We start from the raw sequence: 19,854 nt of genomic DNA on the forward strand, positions 1-19,854 counted from the left end.
CGTGTAATCTTCAAATTATTTCAAAATCTATATTCATCTTACACTTAAATGCTGAGCTTTAATGTAGTTATCGGGATGCACTGTTTAATTCTAATAATAACTCCATTGATGTACTGTATTTTTTAATCATAAAGTTCAAAAGGAATTTATGCTAATTATAAATATGAATGCACAAGTGAGTGAATGAATGATACAGATAAATTGAACGGCTTATGCTTGAGACCAGTATCTGTGTAGGAGTTAGGAAACACAATGACTATCAGAGAGTTAAAACAAATACAAGGTTGAAATGTTTTTTTTTTTTTTATGAATTTAATTCAGGAGTTCGTCGAGGTCCTTTGTCATTGAATCCCTTTGCATAAATTTAAAAATAAACACAAAGTTGAATTTACGTTACTTCGATCTAAATTTAATCGTGGCCGTAACGTCGTTAGGTACAATTAAATACAAATTGTGATAAATTATGTGCACATAAATCAATTTTAAAATAGAGCATCAATCTCTTGGAGCGCACGCACTATTGATTAATCGTGGAGGCGGGATTAGTGTCGAGACACACAGAGTGAATCGACAATTATCGGTTATTAAAAAAAATCTGAACGGGACTATTTCACATGGCGTATTTTCCAGCTAAATATATGTGCCAAATTCGAATTTCTCAAAATTTTCTGCTTAATCCACGAACTAAATTAGAAAGAAACGTCACCATAGCTATCATTTCATATTACATAGTCGCAGGCCGAAGTCTGCTGAATATTCGTAAATCTTTAATTTCCAAATTGGTCACTACCACACGTTTGAAAATAGAAAAAAGTATTCTTTACAATTCAACACGAAACCACAAAAAAATCTATATTTATTTTATTTGCGTATGTCCGTAGTAAGGTCCGAATTTAATTAATCTCAATAGTAAATTGTCTAATTTAGTGCAGTATTAATTTTGAATTAGCACGGGATCATTTAGTTTGTTGCCTGTGTGTTCCGATCTGTTGAGTAGGCGTAAAGTCTTACAACGTATAATGTATATGCAAAATAAGCGTCGATGGAACCAGATGAACAATGTATTGCATAATGTACACGCGCAATGAACTATGCAGTATCAACGTCGGAGCTGTCTCGCCTAAGATGCCGTTACAGGAATATATAATCATGGCTTCAACGGTCAATAAATATACCTAGTTGTCATAAACATTTACATAAACCTTTAGTCGACGTAAGGCAGTTTTCTAAGTCAACACATAATTTGTGTTTTGATGTTACATAATATTGAATTTTATTATGAAAACGATGAACTTTTTGATTTCACGCCGACATGTTCGGAATGCTGGTTGATTTTTCACCAAACCATAGTAATTCTATGTAAGTTACACATATAGATACTTAAAATCGTGATAGTTTATAATAACCAACTGTAATCTGTTTTGTTACATATGAGATGAATCCAACACGATTGGTGCAAACATTGAGACTATAAATAGAAATGTCGGGGCAATTCTCGAATGAGGACAGCTGGAGCCCGACGTCTATGGGATTTCTTGGACAATGAATTTTACGAGCCCACACTCCGGGAACGACGTGTCGGTTTTACTGTCTCTTTAACCTCATTCTTCGACAAAGGCATACACTATATACTATATACAAGTTATTGCGATATATAATGTTCAGAAATTTGCCTCAAAATATTTCATATAGTTTAGAGATTAAATTAAAATGCAAGTTTTATTGCATACGATATTCAATAATTTAATCTGTATTGCACTTGTTTTAACTTAACTTAAATTTATATTTTATATTATCCAAATAATAGTTTTCGGCCATTTAGTAGACTAACCTATTAATAAAGTTGTCGTCACCTAAAGAAAGCCCCTCGGTGATCTTGTATCGAGCGATGTCACTATGCCAGTGTCCAATTACCTCAGATGCATTTATTATGTCTACGTATTCACGATCGACTTAAGCGATAAAAGAATGAAAGAATAATAAAAATGAAACTCGCAAAAAAAAACAGTAATTACTTTTTAAAATTTGCGTAATAATGATGTACGGATAGTGCGATCTACACGGGTAGGTACCGAAAATACAGCATTGTTGTTAACTTTAAGAAATAAGTGACACGGATTCAATATTTTTCTTAAAGTTGTTTAAGGTAGTGATGGGATGGGAAGGGATGATATTAGATTGGACCGGTGAAACTTAATACAAGATAGATATCCTATCTATAAACCGGAAAGGATAGTGGCTACGCGTTAGAAATAGGCATGGCGGTGATACTCGTAATCTACAACCAACGTCTATATGAAACATATTTATTAGGTGTATTTGTAGATGTTGCCACAAAACGTCACACGAGCAGCATTGAAAGTAGGACTGAGAAAGCGGTGATGGACTTCAAAGTAGAACGGACAATAAGCCATCACCAAGCATATCATTTTAATATCAGAATCATTAGACACAATATCTATATATTAATACGTGAAGCAAAAACTTTGTACCCCTTTTTACGAAAATTTCCCGGACGGAGGAGTATGAAATTTCCACACTTATAGAGAATATAGAGAAGGAGTGAATTTTTTTTTTTTTTTTTTTGTCATGAGGAAATCGCCGGACTCCCACCCTCCACTGGGGATGGAGGGTGGGGCATGCCGGAGTCGAACCGACTAAAACCTCCTGTCGCTCAACAACCAACGTCCAACTCTCGCATGAGACAGAAGTCATGAAAAGGCAAGGGGAGGAGAGTGAAGCATTTAGTGCGGAGCACATCTCTCCCATCACCCTCCCCCTCGGGACGCCGGGCCAGCGATCGTCGGCGCCACGACCACCAGCCCTCTCGGTCGGCAGGCTGTCCGAAGCCCGCCTAGATGGCGCCGGTTTGAATAGGTTATCCTACGAAATACCCCGCTGGGTCAGAACCAACGTGGGTCGAGGATAGCCGGCCTTCCATCACCCGGATGCTCTTGCGTAAAACGCGTGCAGAGCAGCTTGCACGTCGTCTTCTTAGGCCCCCTTCGCCGGGCCCCAGACCGACATATGAGGGGGACCCGAAACACTTAGAGGGCCAGGGCTAGGGCGAGATCCGCCTCCCTGGCCCCCGCTCGACGGCGGCGGGCTTGTGCGTCTCTCACGCGCCCCGCCGCCTCCTTCTGCGAGATGGTGCACTCGCAGAAGTCGAGCATCGCCTTCCACGACTCGTCGTTGCCGAGCATCGATGCCACAACACTCGGCAACGACAAGTCGTTTCCTATTTTTGCGACAAGGACACGGCGCCACCCCTCCCATGCGGGGCAGGCAACGAGCGTGTGCTCCGCCGTGTCCAAGTCGCAACCACAATGGTAACACTCTGCCGTCGGCTCGGCTCCGATCCGGTGCAGGAACTCACCGAAGCAACCATGCCCAGTGAGCACCTGTGTGAGCCGGAAAGTGAGGCGTCCTCTGTCAAGAAGGAGTGCATAACGCTAATATTTATTAAAAATAACGCATAAAAGATACATTAAATCAATAAAGAAAACATTACACACACTGCCATGTATTTGACACTCAAACATATGTCTAAATAGGTACTCTTTGTTTATTGTCAAACTTTAGTTAATGCTTAAAGTCTGTGATCAAATTGAAAATAGGTTAATATTGTTTATCTTTAATATCATTTGTCTATAGTGTAGTCTTGGCAAAATCTGTGATTATAGCAGTAGTCTTTGACAATATAATCATAATAATGTTCAAATTTATAATTTCAATTAATTTCGACTGTGACCACTAGTTATTTTAATCCTCTGTTCCACCTTTTTAAATATTATTTTGAGACACGCGGTACAGGATGAAAGCCCTGAATTTAGAATCAAATTTAATGGATGAGTCTTTTTTGATCACCGTAAAGAAAAAAGTAAGAGTTATGACGTTACTAACGGTAAACAGGATCACAGTAGGGTCTTATCGCTGCGACCGCTTTTAGACACCTTTAATTGCAACACACCATTTTTTTTAGTAGAATGAAACAACTAGTTAACGTAATAATAAAGATTGACACAAAAAATAGACCACTACGACCATCTGTGACTTCTCCTATGGCGAGTGCTCATTTAGGAGCATTATTTCCGTTGGACTATGTTCGGACGCTGTCATTAAAATAATTATTTGATAAAATATGCATGTGAGTTTACGAAAACATTTTTTAACCGCACCATTATATTAATTAGTATTATTATGGCGTATAGCATCGTCTGTGAGATCGTAAAATTGTAAATACCAACCCAAAGTTATCATGGAGATTTTTTGTAATTGGCCACGTCATTCACATTGCTAACAAAATACCGAGCACTGCCGACCACGCTACTCATTAAATTAATTCTTCTGAAAATTTAAAATACTACCGGAATACTGTTTAGTCTTTGAAGCCGCGAAGCTCCCCCTCACCGATTCAATTTTCAAAACAATTGTCAAATAAGATGTTATAAAAGGTGATATGAGTGTGTTATATAATAATATACATGTTTCTATTTTACTAATGCTCGCAAAATACTAATAATAATCGGAAATGGTGTTAGATAGGACACACTCTACCGCGCAGCGGAATCAACGCAGTATCAATCGCGTTTAAGTGGCAACCTCATGGCAGAACAACTGGTAGCACTGTACACACTTAAAGTTTCGATCTCATCTCTCACAGTAGGTTCACATTGTAAGCTCTTTCCACAACGACTTGATATCGGTTGGGCCGGACACTTTGTTGCCCATCTAGCCCAATAAAAAAGACATAGCACTGCAATAGACGACGGTTATATTGTTTATTAAAATAATTAAGTATCGTTATATTTTTAAAACATGTTTAATGTTCAATAAACACAGTCACACACTATAAATCAAACATGCAATTAATGCAATGACAATCAAAAAGACCTTTTAGTAACGAATTGAAAGAAAAGAAAAAAAAAACAATTTATATTACTGATGATTTTTAAAACAAGCATAATAAATACGTTATCAAATGTTCGCAACTCCAGAAACATCCAAAAATATTTTATTTTGTTACATGTTCCATAAATTTATAGCCAGATACGTTGGTAGTTAAAATGTTATCCACGCGATCGCTACACCAACGTTTTTGTCCCATATTGCTCTTTCATTTCACTGTTTATAAAAAAAAACAGTAGTCTTTTGATTGCTTACATTTGGCGCGTTATGGTCGAACGCGCACATGGCGTATACAGGCCATGACATCACCACAATGTGGTTTGATTTAGCATCAATGTTATTGCGGCCAGACATTATTACATGAATAAATGTGTAACTTCTTTATTTTACATAGTAATAATACTCCCACTTCATTTCCATGTTATTATCTCGTGTTGGTACTCTCCCATGGTAATAAGGTGCGATTATAAGCCCACATGAGAAACTATTTTGTTTTTTTTTATGATTGAGTGATTACTGGTGGCCCAGAGGCCTTTCCAGTTTCACAAGGACAGGTGGGCGACCAAGGGCTCAGCCAGGAGGGATGGGATTTGCTAACAGGTACCCGAGCGCCTCCAAGGGAGACCTAACAACTCAAGAGTGGCCGATTTGCGAATGAATCTACTACCGGATCGGAATCGCGACCCGCTGAGAAGATCCGGCGAGAAACTCAACGGGCTGATGTTTAGGTAAGGTTGCACGTTAAACTCTTTGCCGAGTTCGACAAGTACGGTTACCGGAGTCCCTAAGCCTACTCCTAGTGTTAGAGCTAAAGTCGTCTAATGCAAGGGTTATTGAATCTGATGGATCCATAAGGACGTGTAACGTGACACGAAAATTTGTCGCAAATAAGGAGTATGTGTTTCGGTATGGACGGTTTCCAGCTATATAATACGTACTATAATATAATATACAGTTATATCTTCGACCTCATGTCTCAAGGCGGGCGGCGACATTAACATGGCCGCTATGGCAAACCGTCCAATATCAGCCCGATTTCCATTAACAGAAAAAATAAATCCATTAGGCTTTATAAAACGAAAACTATGAACAAAAAATACCACGCATTAATGAATAAATCTTATTTTTTGGGAGTTATTGTTACTCTGTTAATTTTAATGTCATTTATACTCACAAAAACACACACATACATACAGAGTCTTACCTTCCTTTCTACGTAGAATCCAGGAAAGAAAAAAGCGCTTAATAAATAAAAATTATCACTAAACTGTTAACTTGCAGATTTAGATACTAGAACTAAATAGCAAAAATATCTTTGATTAAAATTAAATTATTAACGTGTTTTATTTAATAATACTAGGGCGGAAAAAAGTGTTGCAAAATCTGATTCGACTGCTAATTTGTGCGCTATGAATTATTCAAAAGGGAAGCGAACAGTCTAGGGAATGTTTTACGAAACGATCCAATACCATATTCTTCAACCCGTACCTCTTATATGTGGCAAGGTACATGTCTAAAAGGTAATACGTCTTCATGAGAAGCGGAACCCGACTACTTGATGCTTCCGTTCCCATTGTTTAAAGACATCCTCCGTTTGATTATAGCATAGCATAGTACGACGTGTCTTTAATATGAAGAATATAATTTTGAATGCGACGAAATGAAATACTTAGGCGTTTCAACATCTTCGCCTTAACCATTGTATTAGGCATACAAAAATTTTCATTCAATTAAGATGCCGTTTAAACTTTGTAATCACTTATCATAACCGAAACACATCTTAAATCGAAGGAAAAATCAATACAGCTTATTTATTTTAAAGCGAAAGATACTCAAGTCGAGTAGTTCTTGAAATATTGTTGGTCATATAACAAAAGATAAACATGAGAAATGCCTAAGGCAAATGATACTCGGGATAGTTTTTTGACGGTTGAAAAGAAATGGAGCTGGTGTACCTTTACTTACTAGACTACTTTAATTAATTAATACTAATATTATAATATAAAGCTGAAGGCCGGTTACAGTGCTCCACCGACCGTCTGTGCGTAGGTTCCGTCCTGACGGTACGCATTAACCGATCGTCAGTTTGCTTCATTCAGTGCTCTCCTGACCAACAATCTGACCGGATTGGTATAGTCGGTACGCAAACGGGAAGCGTTTGCAAATAGTTTAATTGTTGCTTATTATTTTCGAAAACGTTTAAGGAACGTTCAAGTTTTTTTTAATTATTTCAGAATGACGATCAAGTTTCGATGAATTATCAGCACATACTTCTTGCCAGGCCTTTAACTTGCCATCACGATCTTTATATAACACGTGGCCTTTGTCCCAGAGCGGTTCACGAAGACGAACTTCGGTGATTAGGCGCTCGGTGTCGATATATCTGGCCACGTTCAATACGAAATCGCTTTTTTTGATGATGATACACATATCCGTACGGTCGGTCCACCCATCGGTGCAGCATAGAACGCGTTCATTTGTTTCCATAGCGCGTCGGTCGACCGACGGCACGCATGCGGACGCGCTAGACCGACGGTCCTCGTACGCAGTGCGTAGCAATATACGCGTGCGTACGGTCAGTCCAGCACTGTAATGATTTATGAATTTTCATATAAACGACAAGCGCGACTGACGTACGCACAGACGGTCGGTGGAGCACTGTAACCGGCCGAAGTGTTTGTTTGTTTGAACGCGCTAATCTCTGGAACTGCTAGTCCGATTTGAAAAGTTCTTTCAGTGTTAGATAGCCCATTTATCGAGGAAGGCTATAGGCTATATAACATCACGCTAAGACCAATACAAGCGGAGCACGAATAAAGAATGTTTCAAAATATTTTCACTTTCTATGTGAATAAAGTGGGGCGTAAAATTTTGCGTTATGCCCAAGTAACTAACTATTCCAGGCGGAGGGAGTCGCGGGCAAAAGCTATTTATTTTAAATCGAAATATACTCAAGTCGAGTAGTTCTTGAAATATTGTTGGTCATATAAAAAGATAAATATGAGAAATGCCTAAGGCAAATGATACTCGGGATAGTTTTTTGACGGTTGAAAAGAAACGGAGCTGGTGTAGGTACTTTTACTTACTAGACTACTTTAATTAACTAGAATTAGACGTGTGTAGTAAGTAAACTAATATTGATTCAACAAAATGAGTTCATTCCTCTCGTTCGCGAAGGCGAGGACCCTCGTGGCTTGCGTTTAATTTTGATTTATGCAGAATCTCGGCGCCTACGCATCGCGTTCGTATGCTTTGTATTTCAGTAAGTAAATATCGCCTCGTATTACCAGCATGACCATTTTACTTTAAATCGTCTCGGTACAAACATAATAAGACTAGTAATAACCACGAATCAGGATTTTGTCATATTTTTCAATACATGACTACGATATGAAACTCAATATGTAACAAATATGAAAATAGTGTTAAGATTTCATTTCATTTCATGTTTCATTGAGTTGCCTCAAAATGTCAGGGAATGAAAATATTACTATCTTTTTTTATATTATTAAAAATTATTGTCAAGTCTCCATTACATAATAGCTCTTACTAGTAAGTAGGTCAAAACACATCGGAGTACAGTAAATATATGTTTATGTATACTTGTGTATGCCTTAATAAATATTTGCATAACAAAATAGCTTATGAAATTATTTTAATGACAGCAATCACACAGATCTAATCAATATGTTGAACATGTCTTTGATGTAAGGCAATGATATGGCGCCGTCAAAGTTCACTTTTACTTAATTTGTTACTTAAGTTTTTTAATATTTAATTAATATAAATTTTATTTAGGCTTTGGGTATAATAAATGAATTTGTACATTTGTATCGTTTTATGTTTCATAAAACTGTTGCCCTAGAGTCGCTTGTATTAAATTAAGATACTTCTTCTTTTTCTCCACCTTATCCCACTAGGTGGGGTCGGCACAGCTACTTTTTCTCTTCCATTCTCTTCTATCAGTTGTCATCTCAACACTCACTCCTCTCTCTCTCATATCGTCATTCACACACTCCATTCATGTCTTCTTCGGTCGACCTCTTCCCCCTCTACCTTGCACTACCATTTCCATACATCTCCTAGTCACATGCATCTTCTCTCTACGCATCACATGTCCATACCACGCTAACCGTCCGCTAAATTAAGATACACTTGGTTCAAAAATATCAAAAGCTCTTTTGGAATGTTTGATAATTACTAACATTTTAAACACTGATATTTAACTGCTTCCCAACTCAAGATATTTCAATAGTAGAAAATTTCAATATTAGAAAATACAAACAAGAAAATTTAAATCAATTCGTTACTACTAAAATATTGACATACTTACTTACTTACTAATTTTTTTTTACTTAAATTAATTTTAACAAGGAAATGCGGATTGCATTCTTGCCATTTGTTGAGTGGAAATGAGCATATAGATTTGTAATCCAAATTACATAACATATAAATAAACGTGATGTTGATATTATTATTACATATTAATACGTTACATCGAAAGTGTTATTTAATGAAAACCCTTTCTTCCACATTATTACGCAAACAACACGACAATAAATATCTCCATAATTTTAACGTAATGGAACATTAAAAAACGTTAATTGCATCGAATTATAACGAAATAGCATTTTTATGTTGCTTTTTTTAATTCTGTCAGACGTGAGATAACAAGATAAATTTTCGAACGTGATCAGGAAAGCGGAACAAATTATTTGAAAAAAGATCTCAACCAAATTTTCCTTTACAACTACAAATGGTCGGTTAGTTAGTAAAGTTTTTGCGGACTAATAAAAGAAGCTATTTATGTACAGTTTCGTCAATTTAATCTTAATTTCCAAATAAATTAGTCAAGTATTCTAGAATTCCGATTGGGTTTTAAATTCTATCAAAAGTTTAGTTGAGCAAAAAATATATTGACGGCTGAAGCATGGGTATATAATTTTTTATTTCAGCGTGTGTGCTTTTATTACCTATAATAATTAGAATTCAGACTGTTATTTTATATCACTTACTCAACAAAATCTTGACTTAAAAAACGATCAAGATTTATTATAAATACATAATAAATTTAAACTAATGACAATTTGAATGCCTCTAATGTGGAGACATATAAGGCACCGGTAACGTAAGGTGTCGATGGACTTTCTATTTAGTGATCCCTAGACGACAATGAAAACCCTTATCACTATTACTTTCTGAATTATTCTCGCAATACTTCTTCCGATTTATTCCTTTCGCACGAATCTTTCTTTTGTGAAACTAATTAACGATAGCCTCGAGGGGCTATTCTGATTTCGCCTGAAGTAGAGCTCACGGGGCTTAGATTGAGAGAATTTTGCTAATAGCTACCCCAGCCAGAGCAATGCTTCGCTGAATCTACTACCGGATTGGAATGCCGAATCAATGAGAAGAGGCGAGGAAGTTAGTGGGTGTGTCCTGTGGGTTAACTCGCCGAAAGTGCGGGTTCGACGAGAACCCACGAATCAGTACTCGCTGAAGCATTTATAATACTGTTAGTTGAATTTCTCAAAATAAATTGAACACTCATAATTATTGCTCTATTTTATAAAATTACAGCAACCACGAAACAAAACTAAACAGTACTTTCGAATATTTCTAACAATTACTTTTTAGTTAGAGACCGGCAAAAAATATAGATTCAAAGATGCTTAATGCTATGGAAGCATGACTTGTAAGCCTTTACTTTAACACGATTCTGTGAAAACTAGCAGGTACTTGACAATGGTTTCTTTTAATGATCTTATGTGATGACATGTTCTACAAACTAAAAAACGATTTTATACTGTGAATAATATATAGATTTTTTTTAATTATCAATATAATAATAATAATAATAAGCCCATTTTATTTCCAAAATAAGAAAACACCTTATCAAATAAAAATTACTAATATAAAAGTTTTGTTATTGGATCCCCACTTCGGGCATAGGCCTCCTCCAGCTTACCCCACTCTTCCCTATACCTATATATTTTTTCCCTACCTAAGCCTTGAGAGGCTATTTCAGCGTAACCTTAACTAGTAGGTGAGCTCACGGGACTCAAACCGAAGTGATGCTAACACTGACCCTAGCAAGAGCAGTGCTTCGCAGAATCTACCACTGGATCGGAAACGCGACCCACTGAGAAGATCCGGCGAGAAACTCAGTGGGCTGTGTCTATGGGTTTCTTCTCTATTCTTGGCTTTGTATCTACATTATTTTCCTGTTGTTGCTATTATTTCGTTGATCCATGTATTCCTTAGTTGGCCTGTTCTTTTGCCCATTGGTCCTTCTATTTCTAATTCTAATTATTAATAATTAATTATTCTAATTATTAATATAATGTTTTACTAGGTGATGACCGAGCTTTGCTCTTTTTTTTTGATAACGCCATCTTGTTGTGTCTTTAAAGCGGTTAGTTGCCCTCAATTAAGAAAAATAGTATTATTATTCGCCAATAGATGTCGGGAAGAGTTGATTATTGAAAACACGAATAAAACAACATTTTCTGAAAATAAATCGTAGCTAGATCGATTTATCGCCCCCGAAATTCCCTGTATACTAAATTTTATGAAAATCGTTGGAGCCATTTCCGAGATTCAGATTATATACATATATATTGGTGTACAAGAATTGCTCGTTTAAAGGTATAGATTACTCACGGCGAGTTCCTCGCTAGTGTATGCAGTGAGGATGCGCCTGTCTTGTTGAAGTACGCAATAGAAGGGCTCCCAGGAGAGCGGCACTCCCACTACCGCTCCGGCGACGGCACTAGTTGCGACATCTGCATAAAATTAATCATAATATCAGTAACGTAATTTAAAATATGTACATTATTAAGAAGCATTAGCTAATGCCTTTTTTAAAGTATTTTATAAAGCAGCAAAAATTTCGAACTCCGCGATATCTGGCAAAAAATTAAACAAATTAAAACTAATCACAAATTAAAACTTGAAGGGTGGGACAGCCGTTGTAACTATACTTGAGACCTTAGAACTTATATCTCAAGGCGGGTGGCGCATTTACGTTGTAGATGTATATGGGCTCCAGTAACCACTTAACATCAGGTGGGCTGTGAGCTCGTCCACCAATCTAAGCAATAAAAAAAAACGCAATTACATTCGTTATATGTTCAGTACTTTCTTCAATTATGGTGCGTCGAAGTGTAAATTAGCACATAATTGCATGAGCCGTTGTCTGTCATCTCAACGAGTTATGTAAATATTACAGCATTCGACGTTCTAGGCGACTGCATCGAAACCTTTCCAATGAATACAAAATCTCTTAGAACGTACTTATTTGTATTCTCAAGAATGTGTAGTATTTTTTTAATAAGAGGTTTTTTTTTATTCGGCTTTATTAAAAATAAAGGTTAACTGCTATTCTATAGCAGACTAAAATTTTGAAAGCGTCTGTTTTTTTATTTACTCCATTATACAATAAGTTACGTAATACAATACAATAATAATAATAATACAATACAATAAGTTACGTTTAAGTACGTAAATTCAGTAATCAACTTTCAGAATTTCACGTAATTACGATGGTCACTAAACTTCCTATTAATTGGCGAAATTACAATTTTTTTTTCAACTTCCAACGTATAAAAATTATTTGAATACCAAAACTGAAACCTTAATTGTCCCATCCGTGATTTTTATCAGGCGAATATTTGGACACCACCCTTGTGATCTGGTTAATCTCACTTAGTAGTCAATTAAATTGGTAGGAGGTCGCAGTCGAGGAGAATTCACAAAAGGACAACACCAATTGAAGCAGTTATTCGGTTAATAAACTTCCCGCACAGTGGCTACTAGTCTCCACTTGGATTAATGTGTTCCATTTATTTAACTGTGACTCAGTTGATGCTCGGTTTTGTTTTACTTTCACGGAAACGCGTTCAAAATTATTCTGTTTATTACTAGTAAAATATCGCTAAAGATTATCTATTACTATGTCTAGTACGACTAGGCTACGGTAGCACGGCTACTATATTTAAAACTCTCACTCATTCGTTATACTACCCATAGTTTTTGGCACTTGATACCCATTTGGTACTTACCCACGCGGACTCACAAGACGCCCTACCTACTAGTAGATAATAGAGGTTCATTGGGAAAGCATATTTCTATCTCATGACCAGACAGATGTATCATGTTGCCTATAATTCGTATTTATTAATGCCAAATGGAAGAACATTAAACATAGCTTATATCTGAGGACTAAACTGCCTGCTCTAAGTCTAAATTGATTGACAAAACATTCATTAAAGCGAGCGAAGCCGCGGGTAAAAAAAAGTTAACGATATTTTTTTATATTTAAATGCTGACACGTTACCTTAGCGATCTATTAAAATTAGTAGCTATTAAATATAAAGCATAGCAATCGAAACGTATTTATACGTTATCATTCGAGAAGAACTGAGACCAGTTTGTCAAGATATTGCCAATAAGCTTAGTATATTTAAAACGACCTCTAGCTTGTGCGTTACAACATCAGACGGCTCATCCGTAAAATTATTGTTTAAAATAAGAACCCATATTACGCAAAAAACGGTGTGCAAGGGTACTAAACATTTATATTATTTTATCCAAACATTTTTTTTATTTTCTCTTAGGCAACGATATACTTTGATTATTACAGATTGCAATGTCATATTAAAATCTCACTTGTTTATGTGTGACAGTATTTACGGACTTTTCCATCGTTACTCTATCAGTTGGGTATGTCTAGGGGATATAGACTAGAAACCTTTCGCCTAAAATCCTAAATGAGACATAACTTAGAAGAGACAAGTGTTAGGTTAATATATATTTTCTTACATGCCATAAATAAAGTACATATCGACGCTTGAAAGGCAAACGTGACTAAGCGACAATAACTGCTTTGTACATAAATGATAGGCAATAACCATATTCGATGTGCAAAAAAAATATATTTCTAGGTCTATTAAAATCATTTCAATCCTACAGCTAGATTCGTTAAAATAGAATTTTTTCAGGTATTTCTCATGTATATTTTAAATTAATTTCAACTTTAAATTAGTCTACTGTAAAGTTTACGCATTGTCGCTTACGAGTAGTCATGTTTGCCTTTCAAGCGTCGATATAATGAGTGAACAGTCGTGATGGTGAATAGTATTAGAATATTGGAAAATACTGTAGACCATGATTTGCCCTTTTTTTAAAAGACCTACGACGGAAATCACACTAATTAAATTAAATTAAAATAAAAGTTGAAAAGTGCTATGGTCATAATAATATGGTTATGTCTATTGCATCTTGAAATTCAATAGAAGACTAAGATTGTAGGTTTTAAGTGGGCATTCTTTGAACTCCCACAAACGCTTGAGGCAAGTTTTATTCTTATGCTCTCAAATAAGTAACATAGAAAGTCGATATATTCAGGCCCACGTCTTCTTTTGAATAACAATGGTGAAATTTCATTTTATCGAATAAAAAATTAAAGTGGTGATTGCAAATTTAACGTTTAATGCATTTTATTTTCATTTATCAGAAATGTTTTTCTCATTTACCTTTTAAAGTAATAATCTAATCTTTATATAAATACGTGGAACAAAAACTTTGTACCCCTTTTTACAAAAATTGCGCGGGCGAAGGAGTATGAATTTTTGAAAAAAATATAGAGAAGGAGTGCAGAATGTTAATTTGTTTTTTTCAATTATGGATAAAAAATACATTACATCAATGTATGTATGTGTATTTGACACGACACATTTATTTACTCTTTTTTTATTGTCAAACTTTTGTTATTGTTTAAAGTCTGGTCAATTTGTGAATAGATCTTCGCAATTTGAGAATAGATTAATATTGTTTGTCTTTAATAATAATTGTCTATAGTGTAGTCTTGGCGAAATCTGAGGTTATAGAAGTATAATAGTCCTTAAAAATAGAACCATAATAATGTTCAAACTTTTAATTTCCAATAACTATAGTCGAATTCTGACTACTGGGAGACCACTAGTATTCATTCAAAAACAGTTTTTTTTATTCGTATTATTTTTAAAAATACTAAGATTGTTAAGGAGGCTATCAGCTACTATATTTTATACATATTTCGAAAACTTATATTGAACTTATTATGAAATAACTTATATCTCATAAAACGAATTAGATAACTAAAAATACATTAAGACTCATCTAAAATTGTTATACATATTATATACCGTGAACGAAATATTTTCCTGATACCAGGAGAACTAGCAAAAAAAAAAGGCTAAGCTCGGAACGCCCATCTCGATTCGAAAATAGCCCTCGGCTATCACACTATCGGCGGTACAGTCACGCACAGTACAACGACGGTACTAAGCAAAATAGGAAATTTTATTCTCATTCATAGAATTTCATATCAACTCATCGATTTACCGGCGCGGCGATCAGATTCAGGATAGTAGCAATGGTTTTATTTTACGAACGTTACTTAGTCCGCTTTAGATGTTTGTTTAAAAATAAATTTATTCGCATTTCTTCTACACTATATTTTCAATTAGTATAAGAGCCGGCTTCGTATTTACTATGTATAATATTAACAACATGTGCTTAATATAATATTATTGGCTATGATATTATGTCATGATAATATGATATGATACGTTTTTTTTTTTTTTTCTTTTTTATTGCTTAGATGTATATGAGTATTTACTAACGGTGGGGCGTCTTGTGAGCCCGCACGGGTACGTACCACCATCCTGTCTATTTCTGCCGTGAAGCAGTAATGCATTACTGTTAGATGGCACCGCCGTTAGACTGTACAATTGGGATTTAGACCTCATATTTCAAGGTGGATGGCGGCATTTACATGGCGATGTCTGTTTTCGGCAGTCACTTAACATCAGGTTCGCCACGAGCCCGTTTACGCGGCTATTCATTTAAAAAAAAGCGTTCTCTCATTACTTTTTATATCAGCGAAAACAGGATTTTACCAAAGCAATTTGCAAGTCCGCTCTATCTACTTGATAATATTTTATGACGATTATACTCATTATCCCTAGCTCCAAGTCATAGCAACTGTACTAAGAACAGATATCAATCGCTGAAGAAAACAAACTACAAACGCAGCCGTTATTTAAAAAAAAAAATCCAATTAAAAATAATTGCTTGGAGTTACTTGACAAACGTCTTCACTTCTTACAGCAAATAATGATTCAGCATACAAAAGTAGCAAATCAAAACGAGAAATTCTTGTATTACCGCAAGTTACCTCACGAAGAGAGTTTCCAGAATATTTACAATTAAGTTTAGGGCCTTTATAAAAATAAAAACACAGGATTAAAACGCACTAATCGATTTATGGAATTATGTATATGTTAACGGAAATGTATGTAATCCGTCATTGTATACAATTCCTAGGAAATGTATGTAATTCCTAAAATCGCACGGAAATGTGTGAAATAAGTTATATTATACTTACACATTTCCTAGGAAATCTATACATTTCCTAAATAGCAATCGGAAATGTAAAACATTTAAGATATTGGTGGGTACGCGGGGACAGCGGGACGAGTCTTGCACTACGGTCAGTTGCCAACTTGCAATCCACTGGAACCGGCCAGGGATTTAAGAAGTGCCTTTGCAAGAAAAACTGTGCTACTTCAAGATGTCTGTGTTTTAAAAATAAAGTATTATGTACTTCCAAATGCCATTCGAGCTTACCCTGCAAAAATAAATAGCTATATGGACTGACAAAGTATTATCATACAAAGATTTACTTTTATACTTTGACATTTATAATTATTTAATTATCAGACTGATTACTTGCCAAATGAAAATTTGATTTTATAAGAATAAATATAAGTTGATTTTGTGATACGTTAAAAGTTAATAGATAGTTGATTTTAGAAGTTTTAATTAGTAAGATAATATGAATATATTATTATTATTTTACGGTATGACTGTTACCCGATTGTCTCAATAAGTGTTATATAAAAAAAATATTAATAACAACGTGTTTTATTACAGAAAGAATTTACTTTATACATTTCCTAATACGATATTGGAATTATATACAATTCCGAGGAAATTTATACATTTCCTAGGATATCTATGCATTAAATAGTTTTTCAAACAATATTTTATACATTTCCTAAATAGTATCGGAATTGTACACATTTCCTAGGATTTGTATACAATTCCTTGATTTCATACATTTCCGGTAACATATACATTAACTGAAAGATGAAATGCGTTCATCTTTCAGATTTATAATTAATCACCAGTCTTATTAGTTACCGTATCTAAACAGATCAAGACCTGCTTAGGACTGCTCGAGAGGTAAATGTTATTTCAAGGTTTGCTAGACATATCCATCCGGAACACTTTGAAAGTCTTCGTTTTTTTTATTGGAGCTCTATTTTATAGCCGGCACTCGTAACTAAGCCCGTCCATCAACTCACATAAACTGTACGCGCCGCAGGGATAGTAATAGAAAGTGGGTATTTCAATTCTTGAGCGGTGCCAATTCGTGTAAATCCTTTGTATGATAAAAAACATATAGATAATTCTCTTGGGCTGTTTTAGCTTCTAGGAGTAACGTAACATAGTGTTAATCTATCAAATCAAGTTCATGAACATAGTGACAATAAACATTTTGACATAAAAAAACACGTCATTTCGTTTAAAATATTTGGGTCGCAATTTGCGAATCTTTAAACGAAACCTGTATTCTGCGGAGTATCGAGACAGCTCACATTTCCTCGAAATAATGACATCATGCATGTTTAGTGTCAATAGCATGAAGAAATTTAAATTTTATGTCTGTATATAATAGCTCATTTCAGTTAAAAGATTTGTTGAAATTGTCATATTAACATTTTTACACTATCTTAACCTGTTGTTAATTTGGACTCAAGTAGCTGTATCATGTATGTAATATTGTACATTAGGTTCAACTATTGTAGCTTATTTCTCAAACAGAATTTATCAAGCTCTCACATCTACATAGAAATCCTTGCATGAAGATTTATCAAAAGGAGCTAAGGAATCATTTTTTTTGCATTAAAGGTGTACAATTTTCAAAAATATTCGAAATCAATTTTGAGAAAAATACTGTCAAAAGAACGTAGTTTAGTTTTAGTTTACCTATGTTTTGACTACTATTAACAAAATTAATATGTATATAATTTTATCTCACTTTAAAAGATAATGTTAAAAACTGCAAATAAATGTTGCAAAGATATTAAAAATATCATAATATGTTAAACCTTTAAAACACTCTCCTGTAAAATTTAGTAAGTTTTGAGATTATACAGTTTTAATGCGAGAAGACGAAATTCGTATCACATCGAAAATTATACAATTGCTCAATACTAATATTCAATTACTTCGAAATTATGTAAAGAAATAAATCTATGATATCACATCAATAATATCTTCAGTATAATATTAAGAATTATTGCAAGCCTGTTCTGTAATCAGATGTGTGGGTGGACTCGGTGATAGACGAAGAAGCTGGTGCCGTCATTGGAAATGGACGACGTTGAACTTGATATAAACAGCCTCTACAAGTGGCGTTTATTTATAAATAAATCTATGAGACGTACGTACACTTTTCGCTATTGTCTAAATATAGACAACTGCGATATTATCCGTAGAAGGTTTTATTATTTCGTATTTCTGCTTAGATCATTAAATTAATTGTTTTTGGAATACTCGACAGTGATTTCTTATCAAACATATTATTATCTTCCTTATTATTACACTTTATTCACTGCTAAATATTTGCCACGTTTGGTTTACGTCACTACATTAAATAGATAAACATATTTTTAAATGATCTTCAAATTCTATACTCGCAAAAATGACGATAGGTCTTAACTTAAAAATGACTTTCTCGATACGCTTAAAACACGTATTGTTGATTTAATGTAAAGCTTGAAATAAAACGCCTAGCCTCCGCAAGCAAGGTTTATTTATAAACAAGTTTACGCGTCTGGACGTATGGATAACATGGTACTTACTCTACTGTTTGGTACAATCTGCATTCTATTAATTGTAAGGCGTTTTATGATTTTATTATTACTATCGTAATGGCACTGAAGCAATAATCATACTATACTAAACTAAGAAAATGCTTACTGTATTTTTCATTCCAAACCAAGTACCTATAAATGATTTAGCAAAATTATAAATTCGCCAATTAACATTGAATGGCAGAAAACGTTTCGGATTTATTATTATTTTTCACAAGACCGAATTAATGTATATTAATAACAATATTAAAATTTAATTGCAAAATATAAAGGATCTATTTTCGTTTGAGAAACCGAGCCTTGTTACCCTTGAGAGTTTTATTTACAATCACAATGGGTGTGTCGGTTGTCTCTGCAGTAACGAGGCTTTCTGGGCATCTTGTAAGAGTTTTTTATATGGCATTGTATGTAAAACTCAGACTCGAATACTCGTAAACTTTTGTAATAACAGACAAAGTGAAGTTCAGTTCTAGAATGTTCTGAACGAAAGATTAAATAATGACATTGAAGAGAAGAAACACGAGAAGCAAAAAAACAGCAGTACAAACAAGAAAATAATGACAAATACGACATTTCATAGATAAGTTCGGAATCAATATCTGAGCCTGGCGCAGACGTTCTATATTTTAAGTAGTTCTCCAAATTGTATTTTACATTCATGTTCCATCCATGAACTTTCGCATGTTTGCTTTATGCACAATATGTTGTATAAAATTCATACGCAAAGCACGGGACCCGAGATTATAACCTAAAACAAACCTTATAATATTCAGTTCGGTCTCGCACGGTAGCCTCTGATGTAAGTTGCCTAATAAATTGTCCTTGAATGAAATGTCATACTAGTATTAATTAACTTAATACATTTTTTAAATGTATACGAGAGTTCAAGACTACGAAATAACACTGCCTTATGTCACGGCTAGATTCAGAACCAAAACTCATTAGAATATTCATGGAG

At 34.8% G+C, this 19,854-nt stretch overlaps 1 protein-coding gene across 7 annotated transcripts in view; it reads right to left on the reverse strand.

Annotated features, from left to right (window-relative positions):
- The window catches only part of LOC101738176 (ras GTPase-activating protein raskol), a 202,503-nt gene that overhangs the window by 126,783 nt on the left and 55,866 nt on the right, over window positions 1-19,854 (reverse strand). For all 7 annotated transcript variants that reach the window (XM_038015935.2, XM_062672447.1, XM_062672445.1 and 4 more), the window contains exon 3: window positions 11,572-11,693. In XM_038015935.2, the coding sequence (XP_037871863.1) occupies window positions 11,572-11,693 (122 nt within the window). The remainder of the gene's footprint in view (window positions 1-11,571; window positions 11,694-19,854) is intronic.

This window comes from Bombyx mori, chromosome 15 (assembly GCF_030269925.1).
Source record: "Bombyx mori chromosome 15, ASM3026992v2".
Taxonomy (NCBI): domain Eukaryota; kingdom Metazoa; phylum Arthropoda; class Insecta; order Lepidoptera; family Bombycidae; genus Bombyx; species Bombyx mori.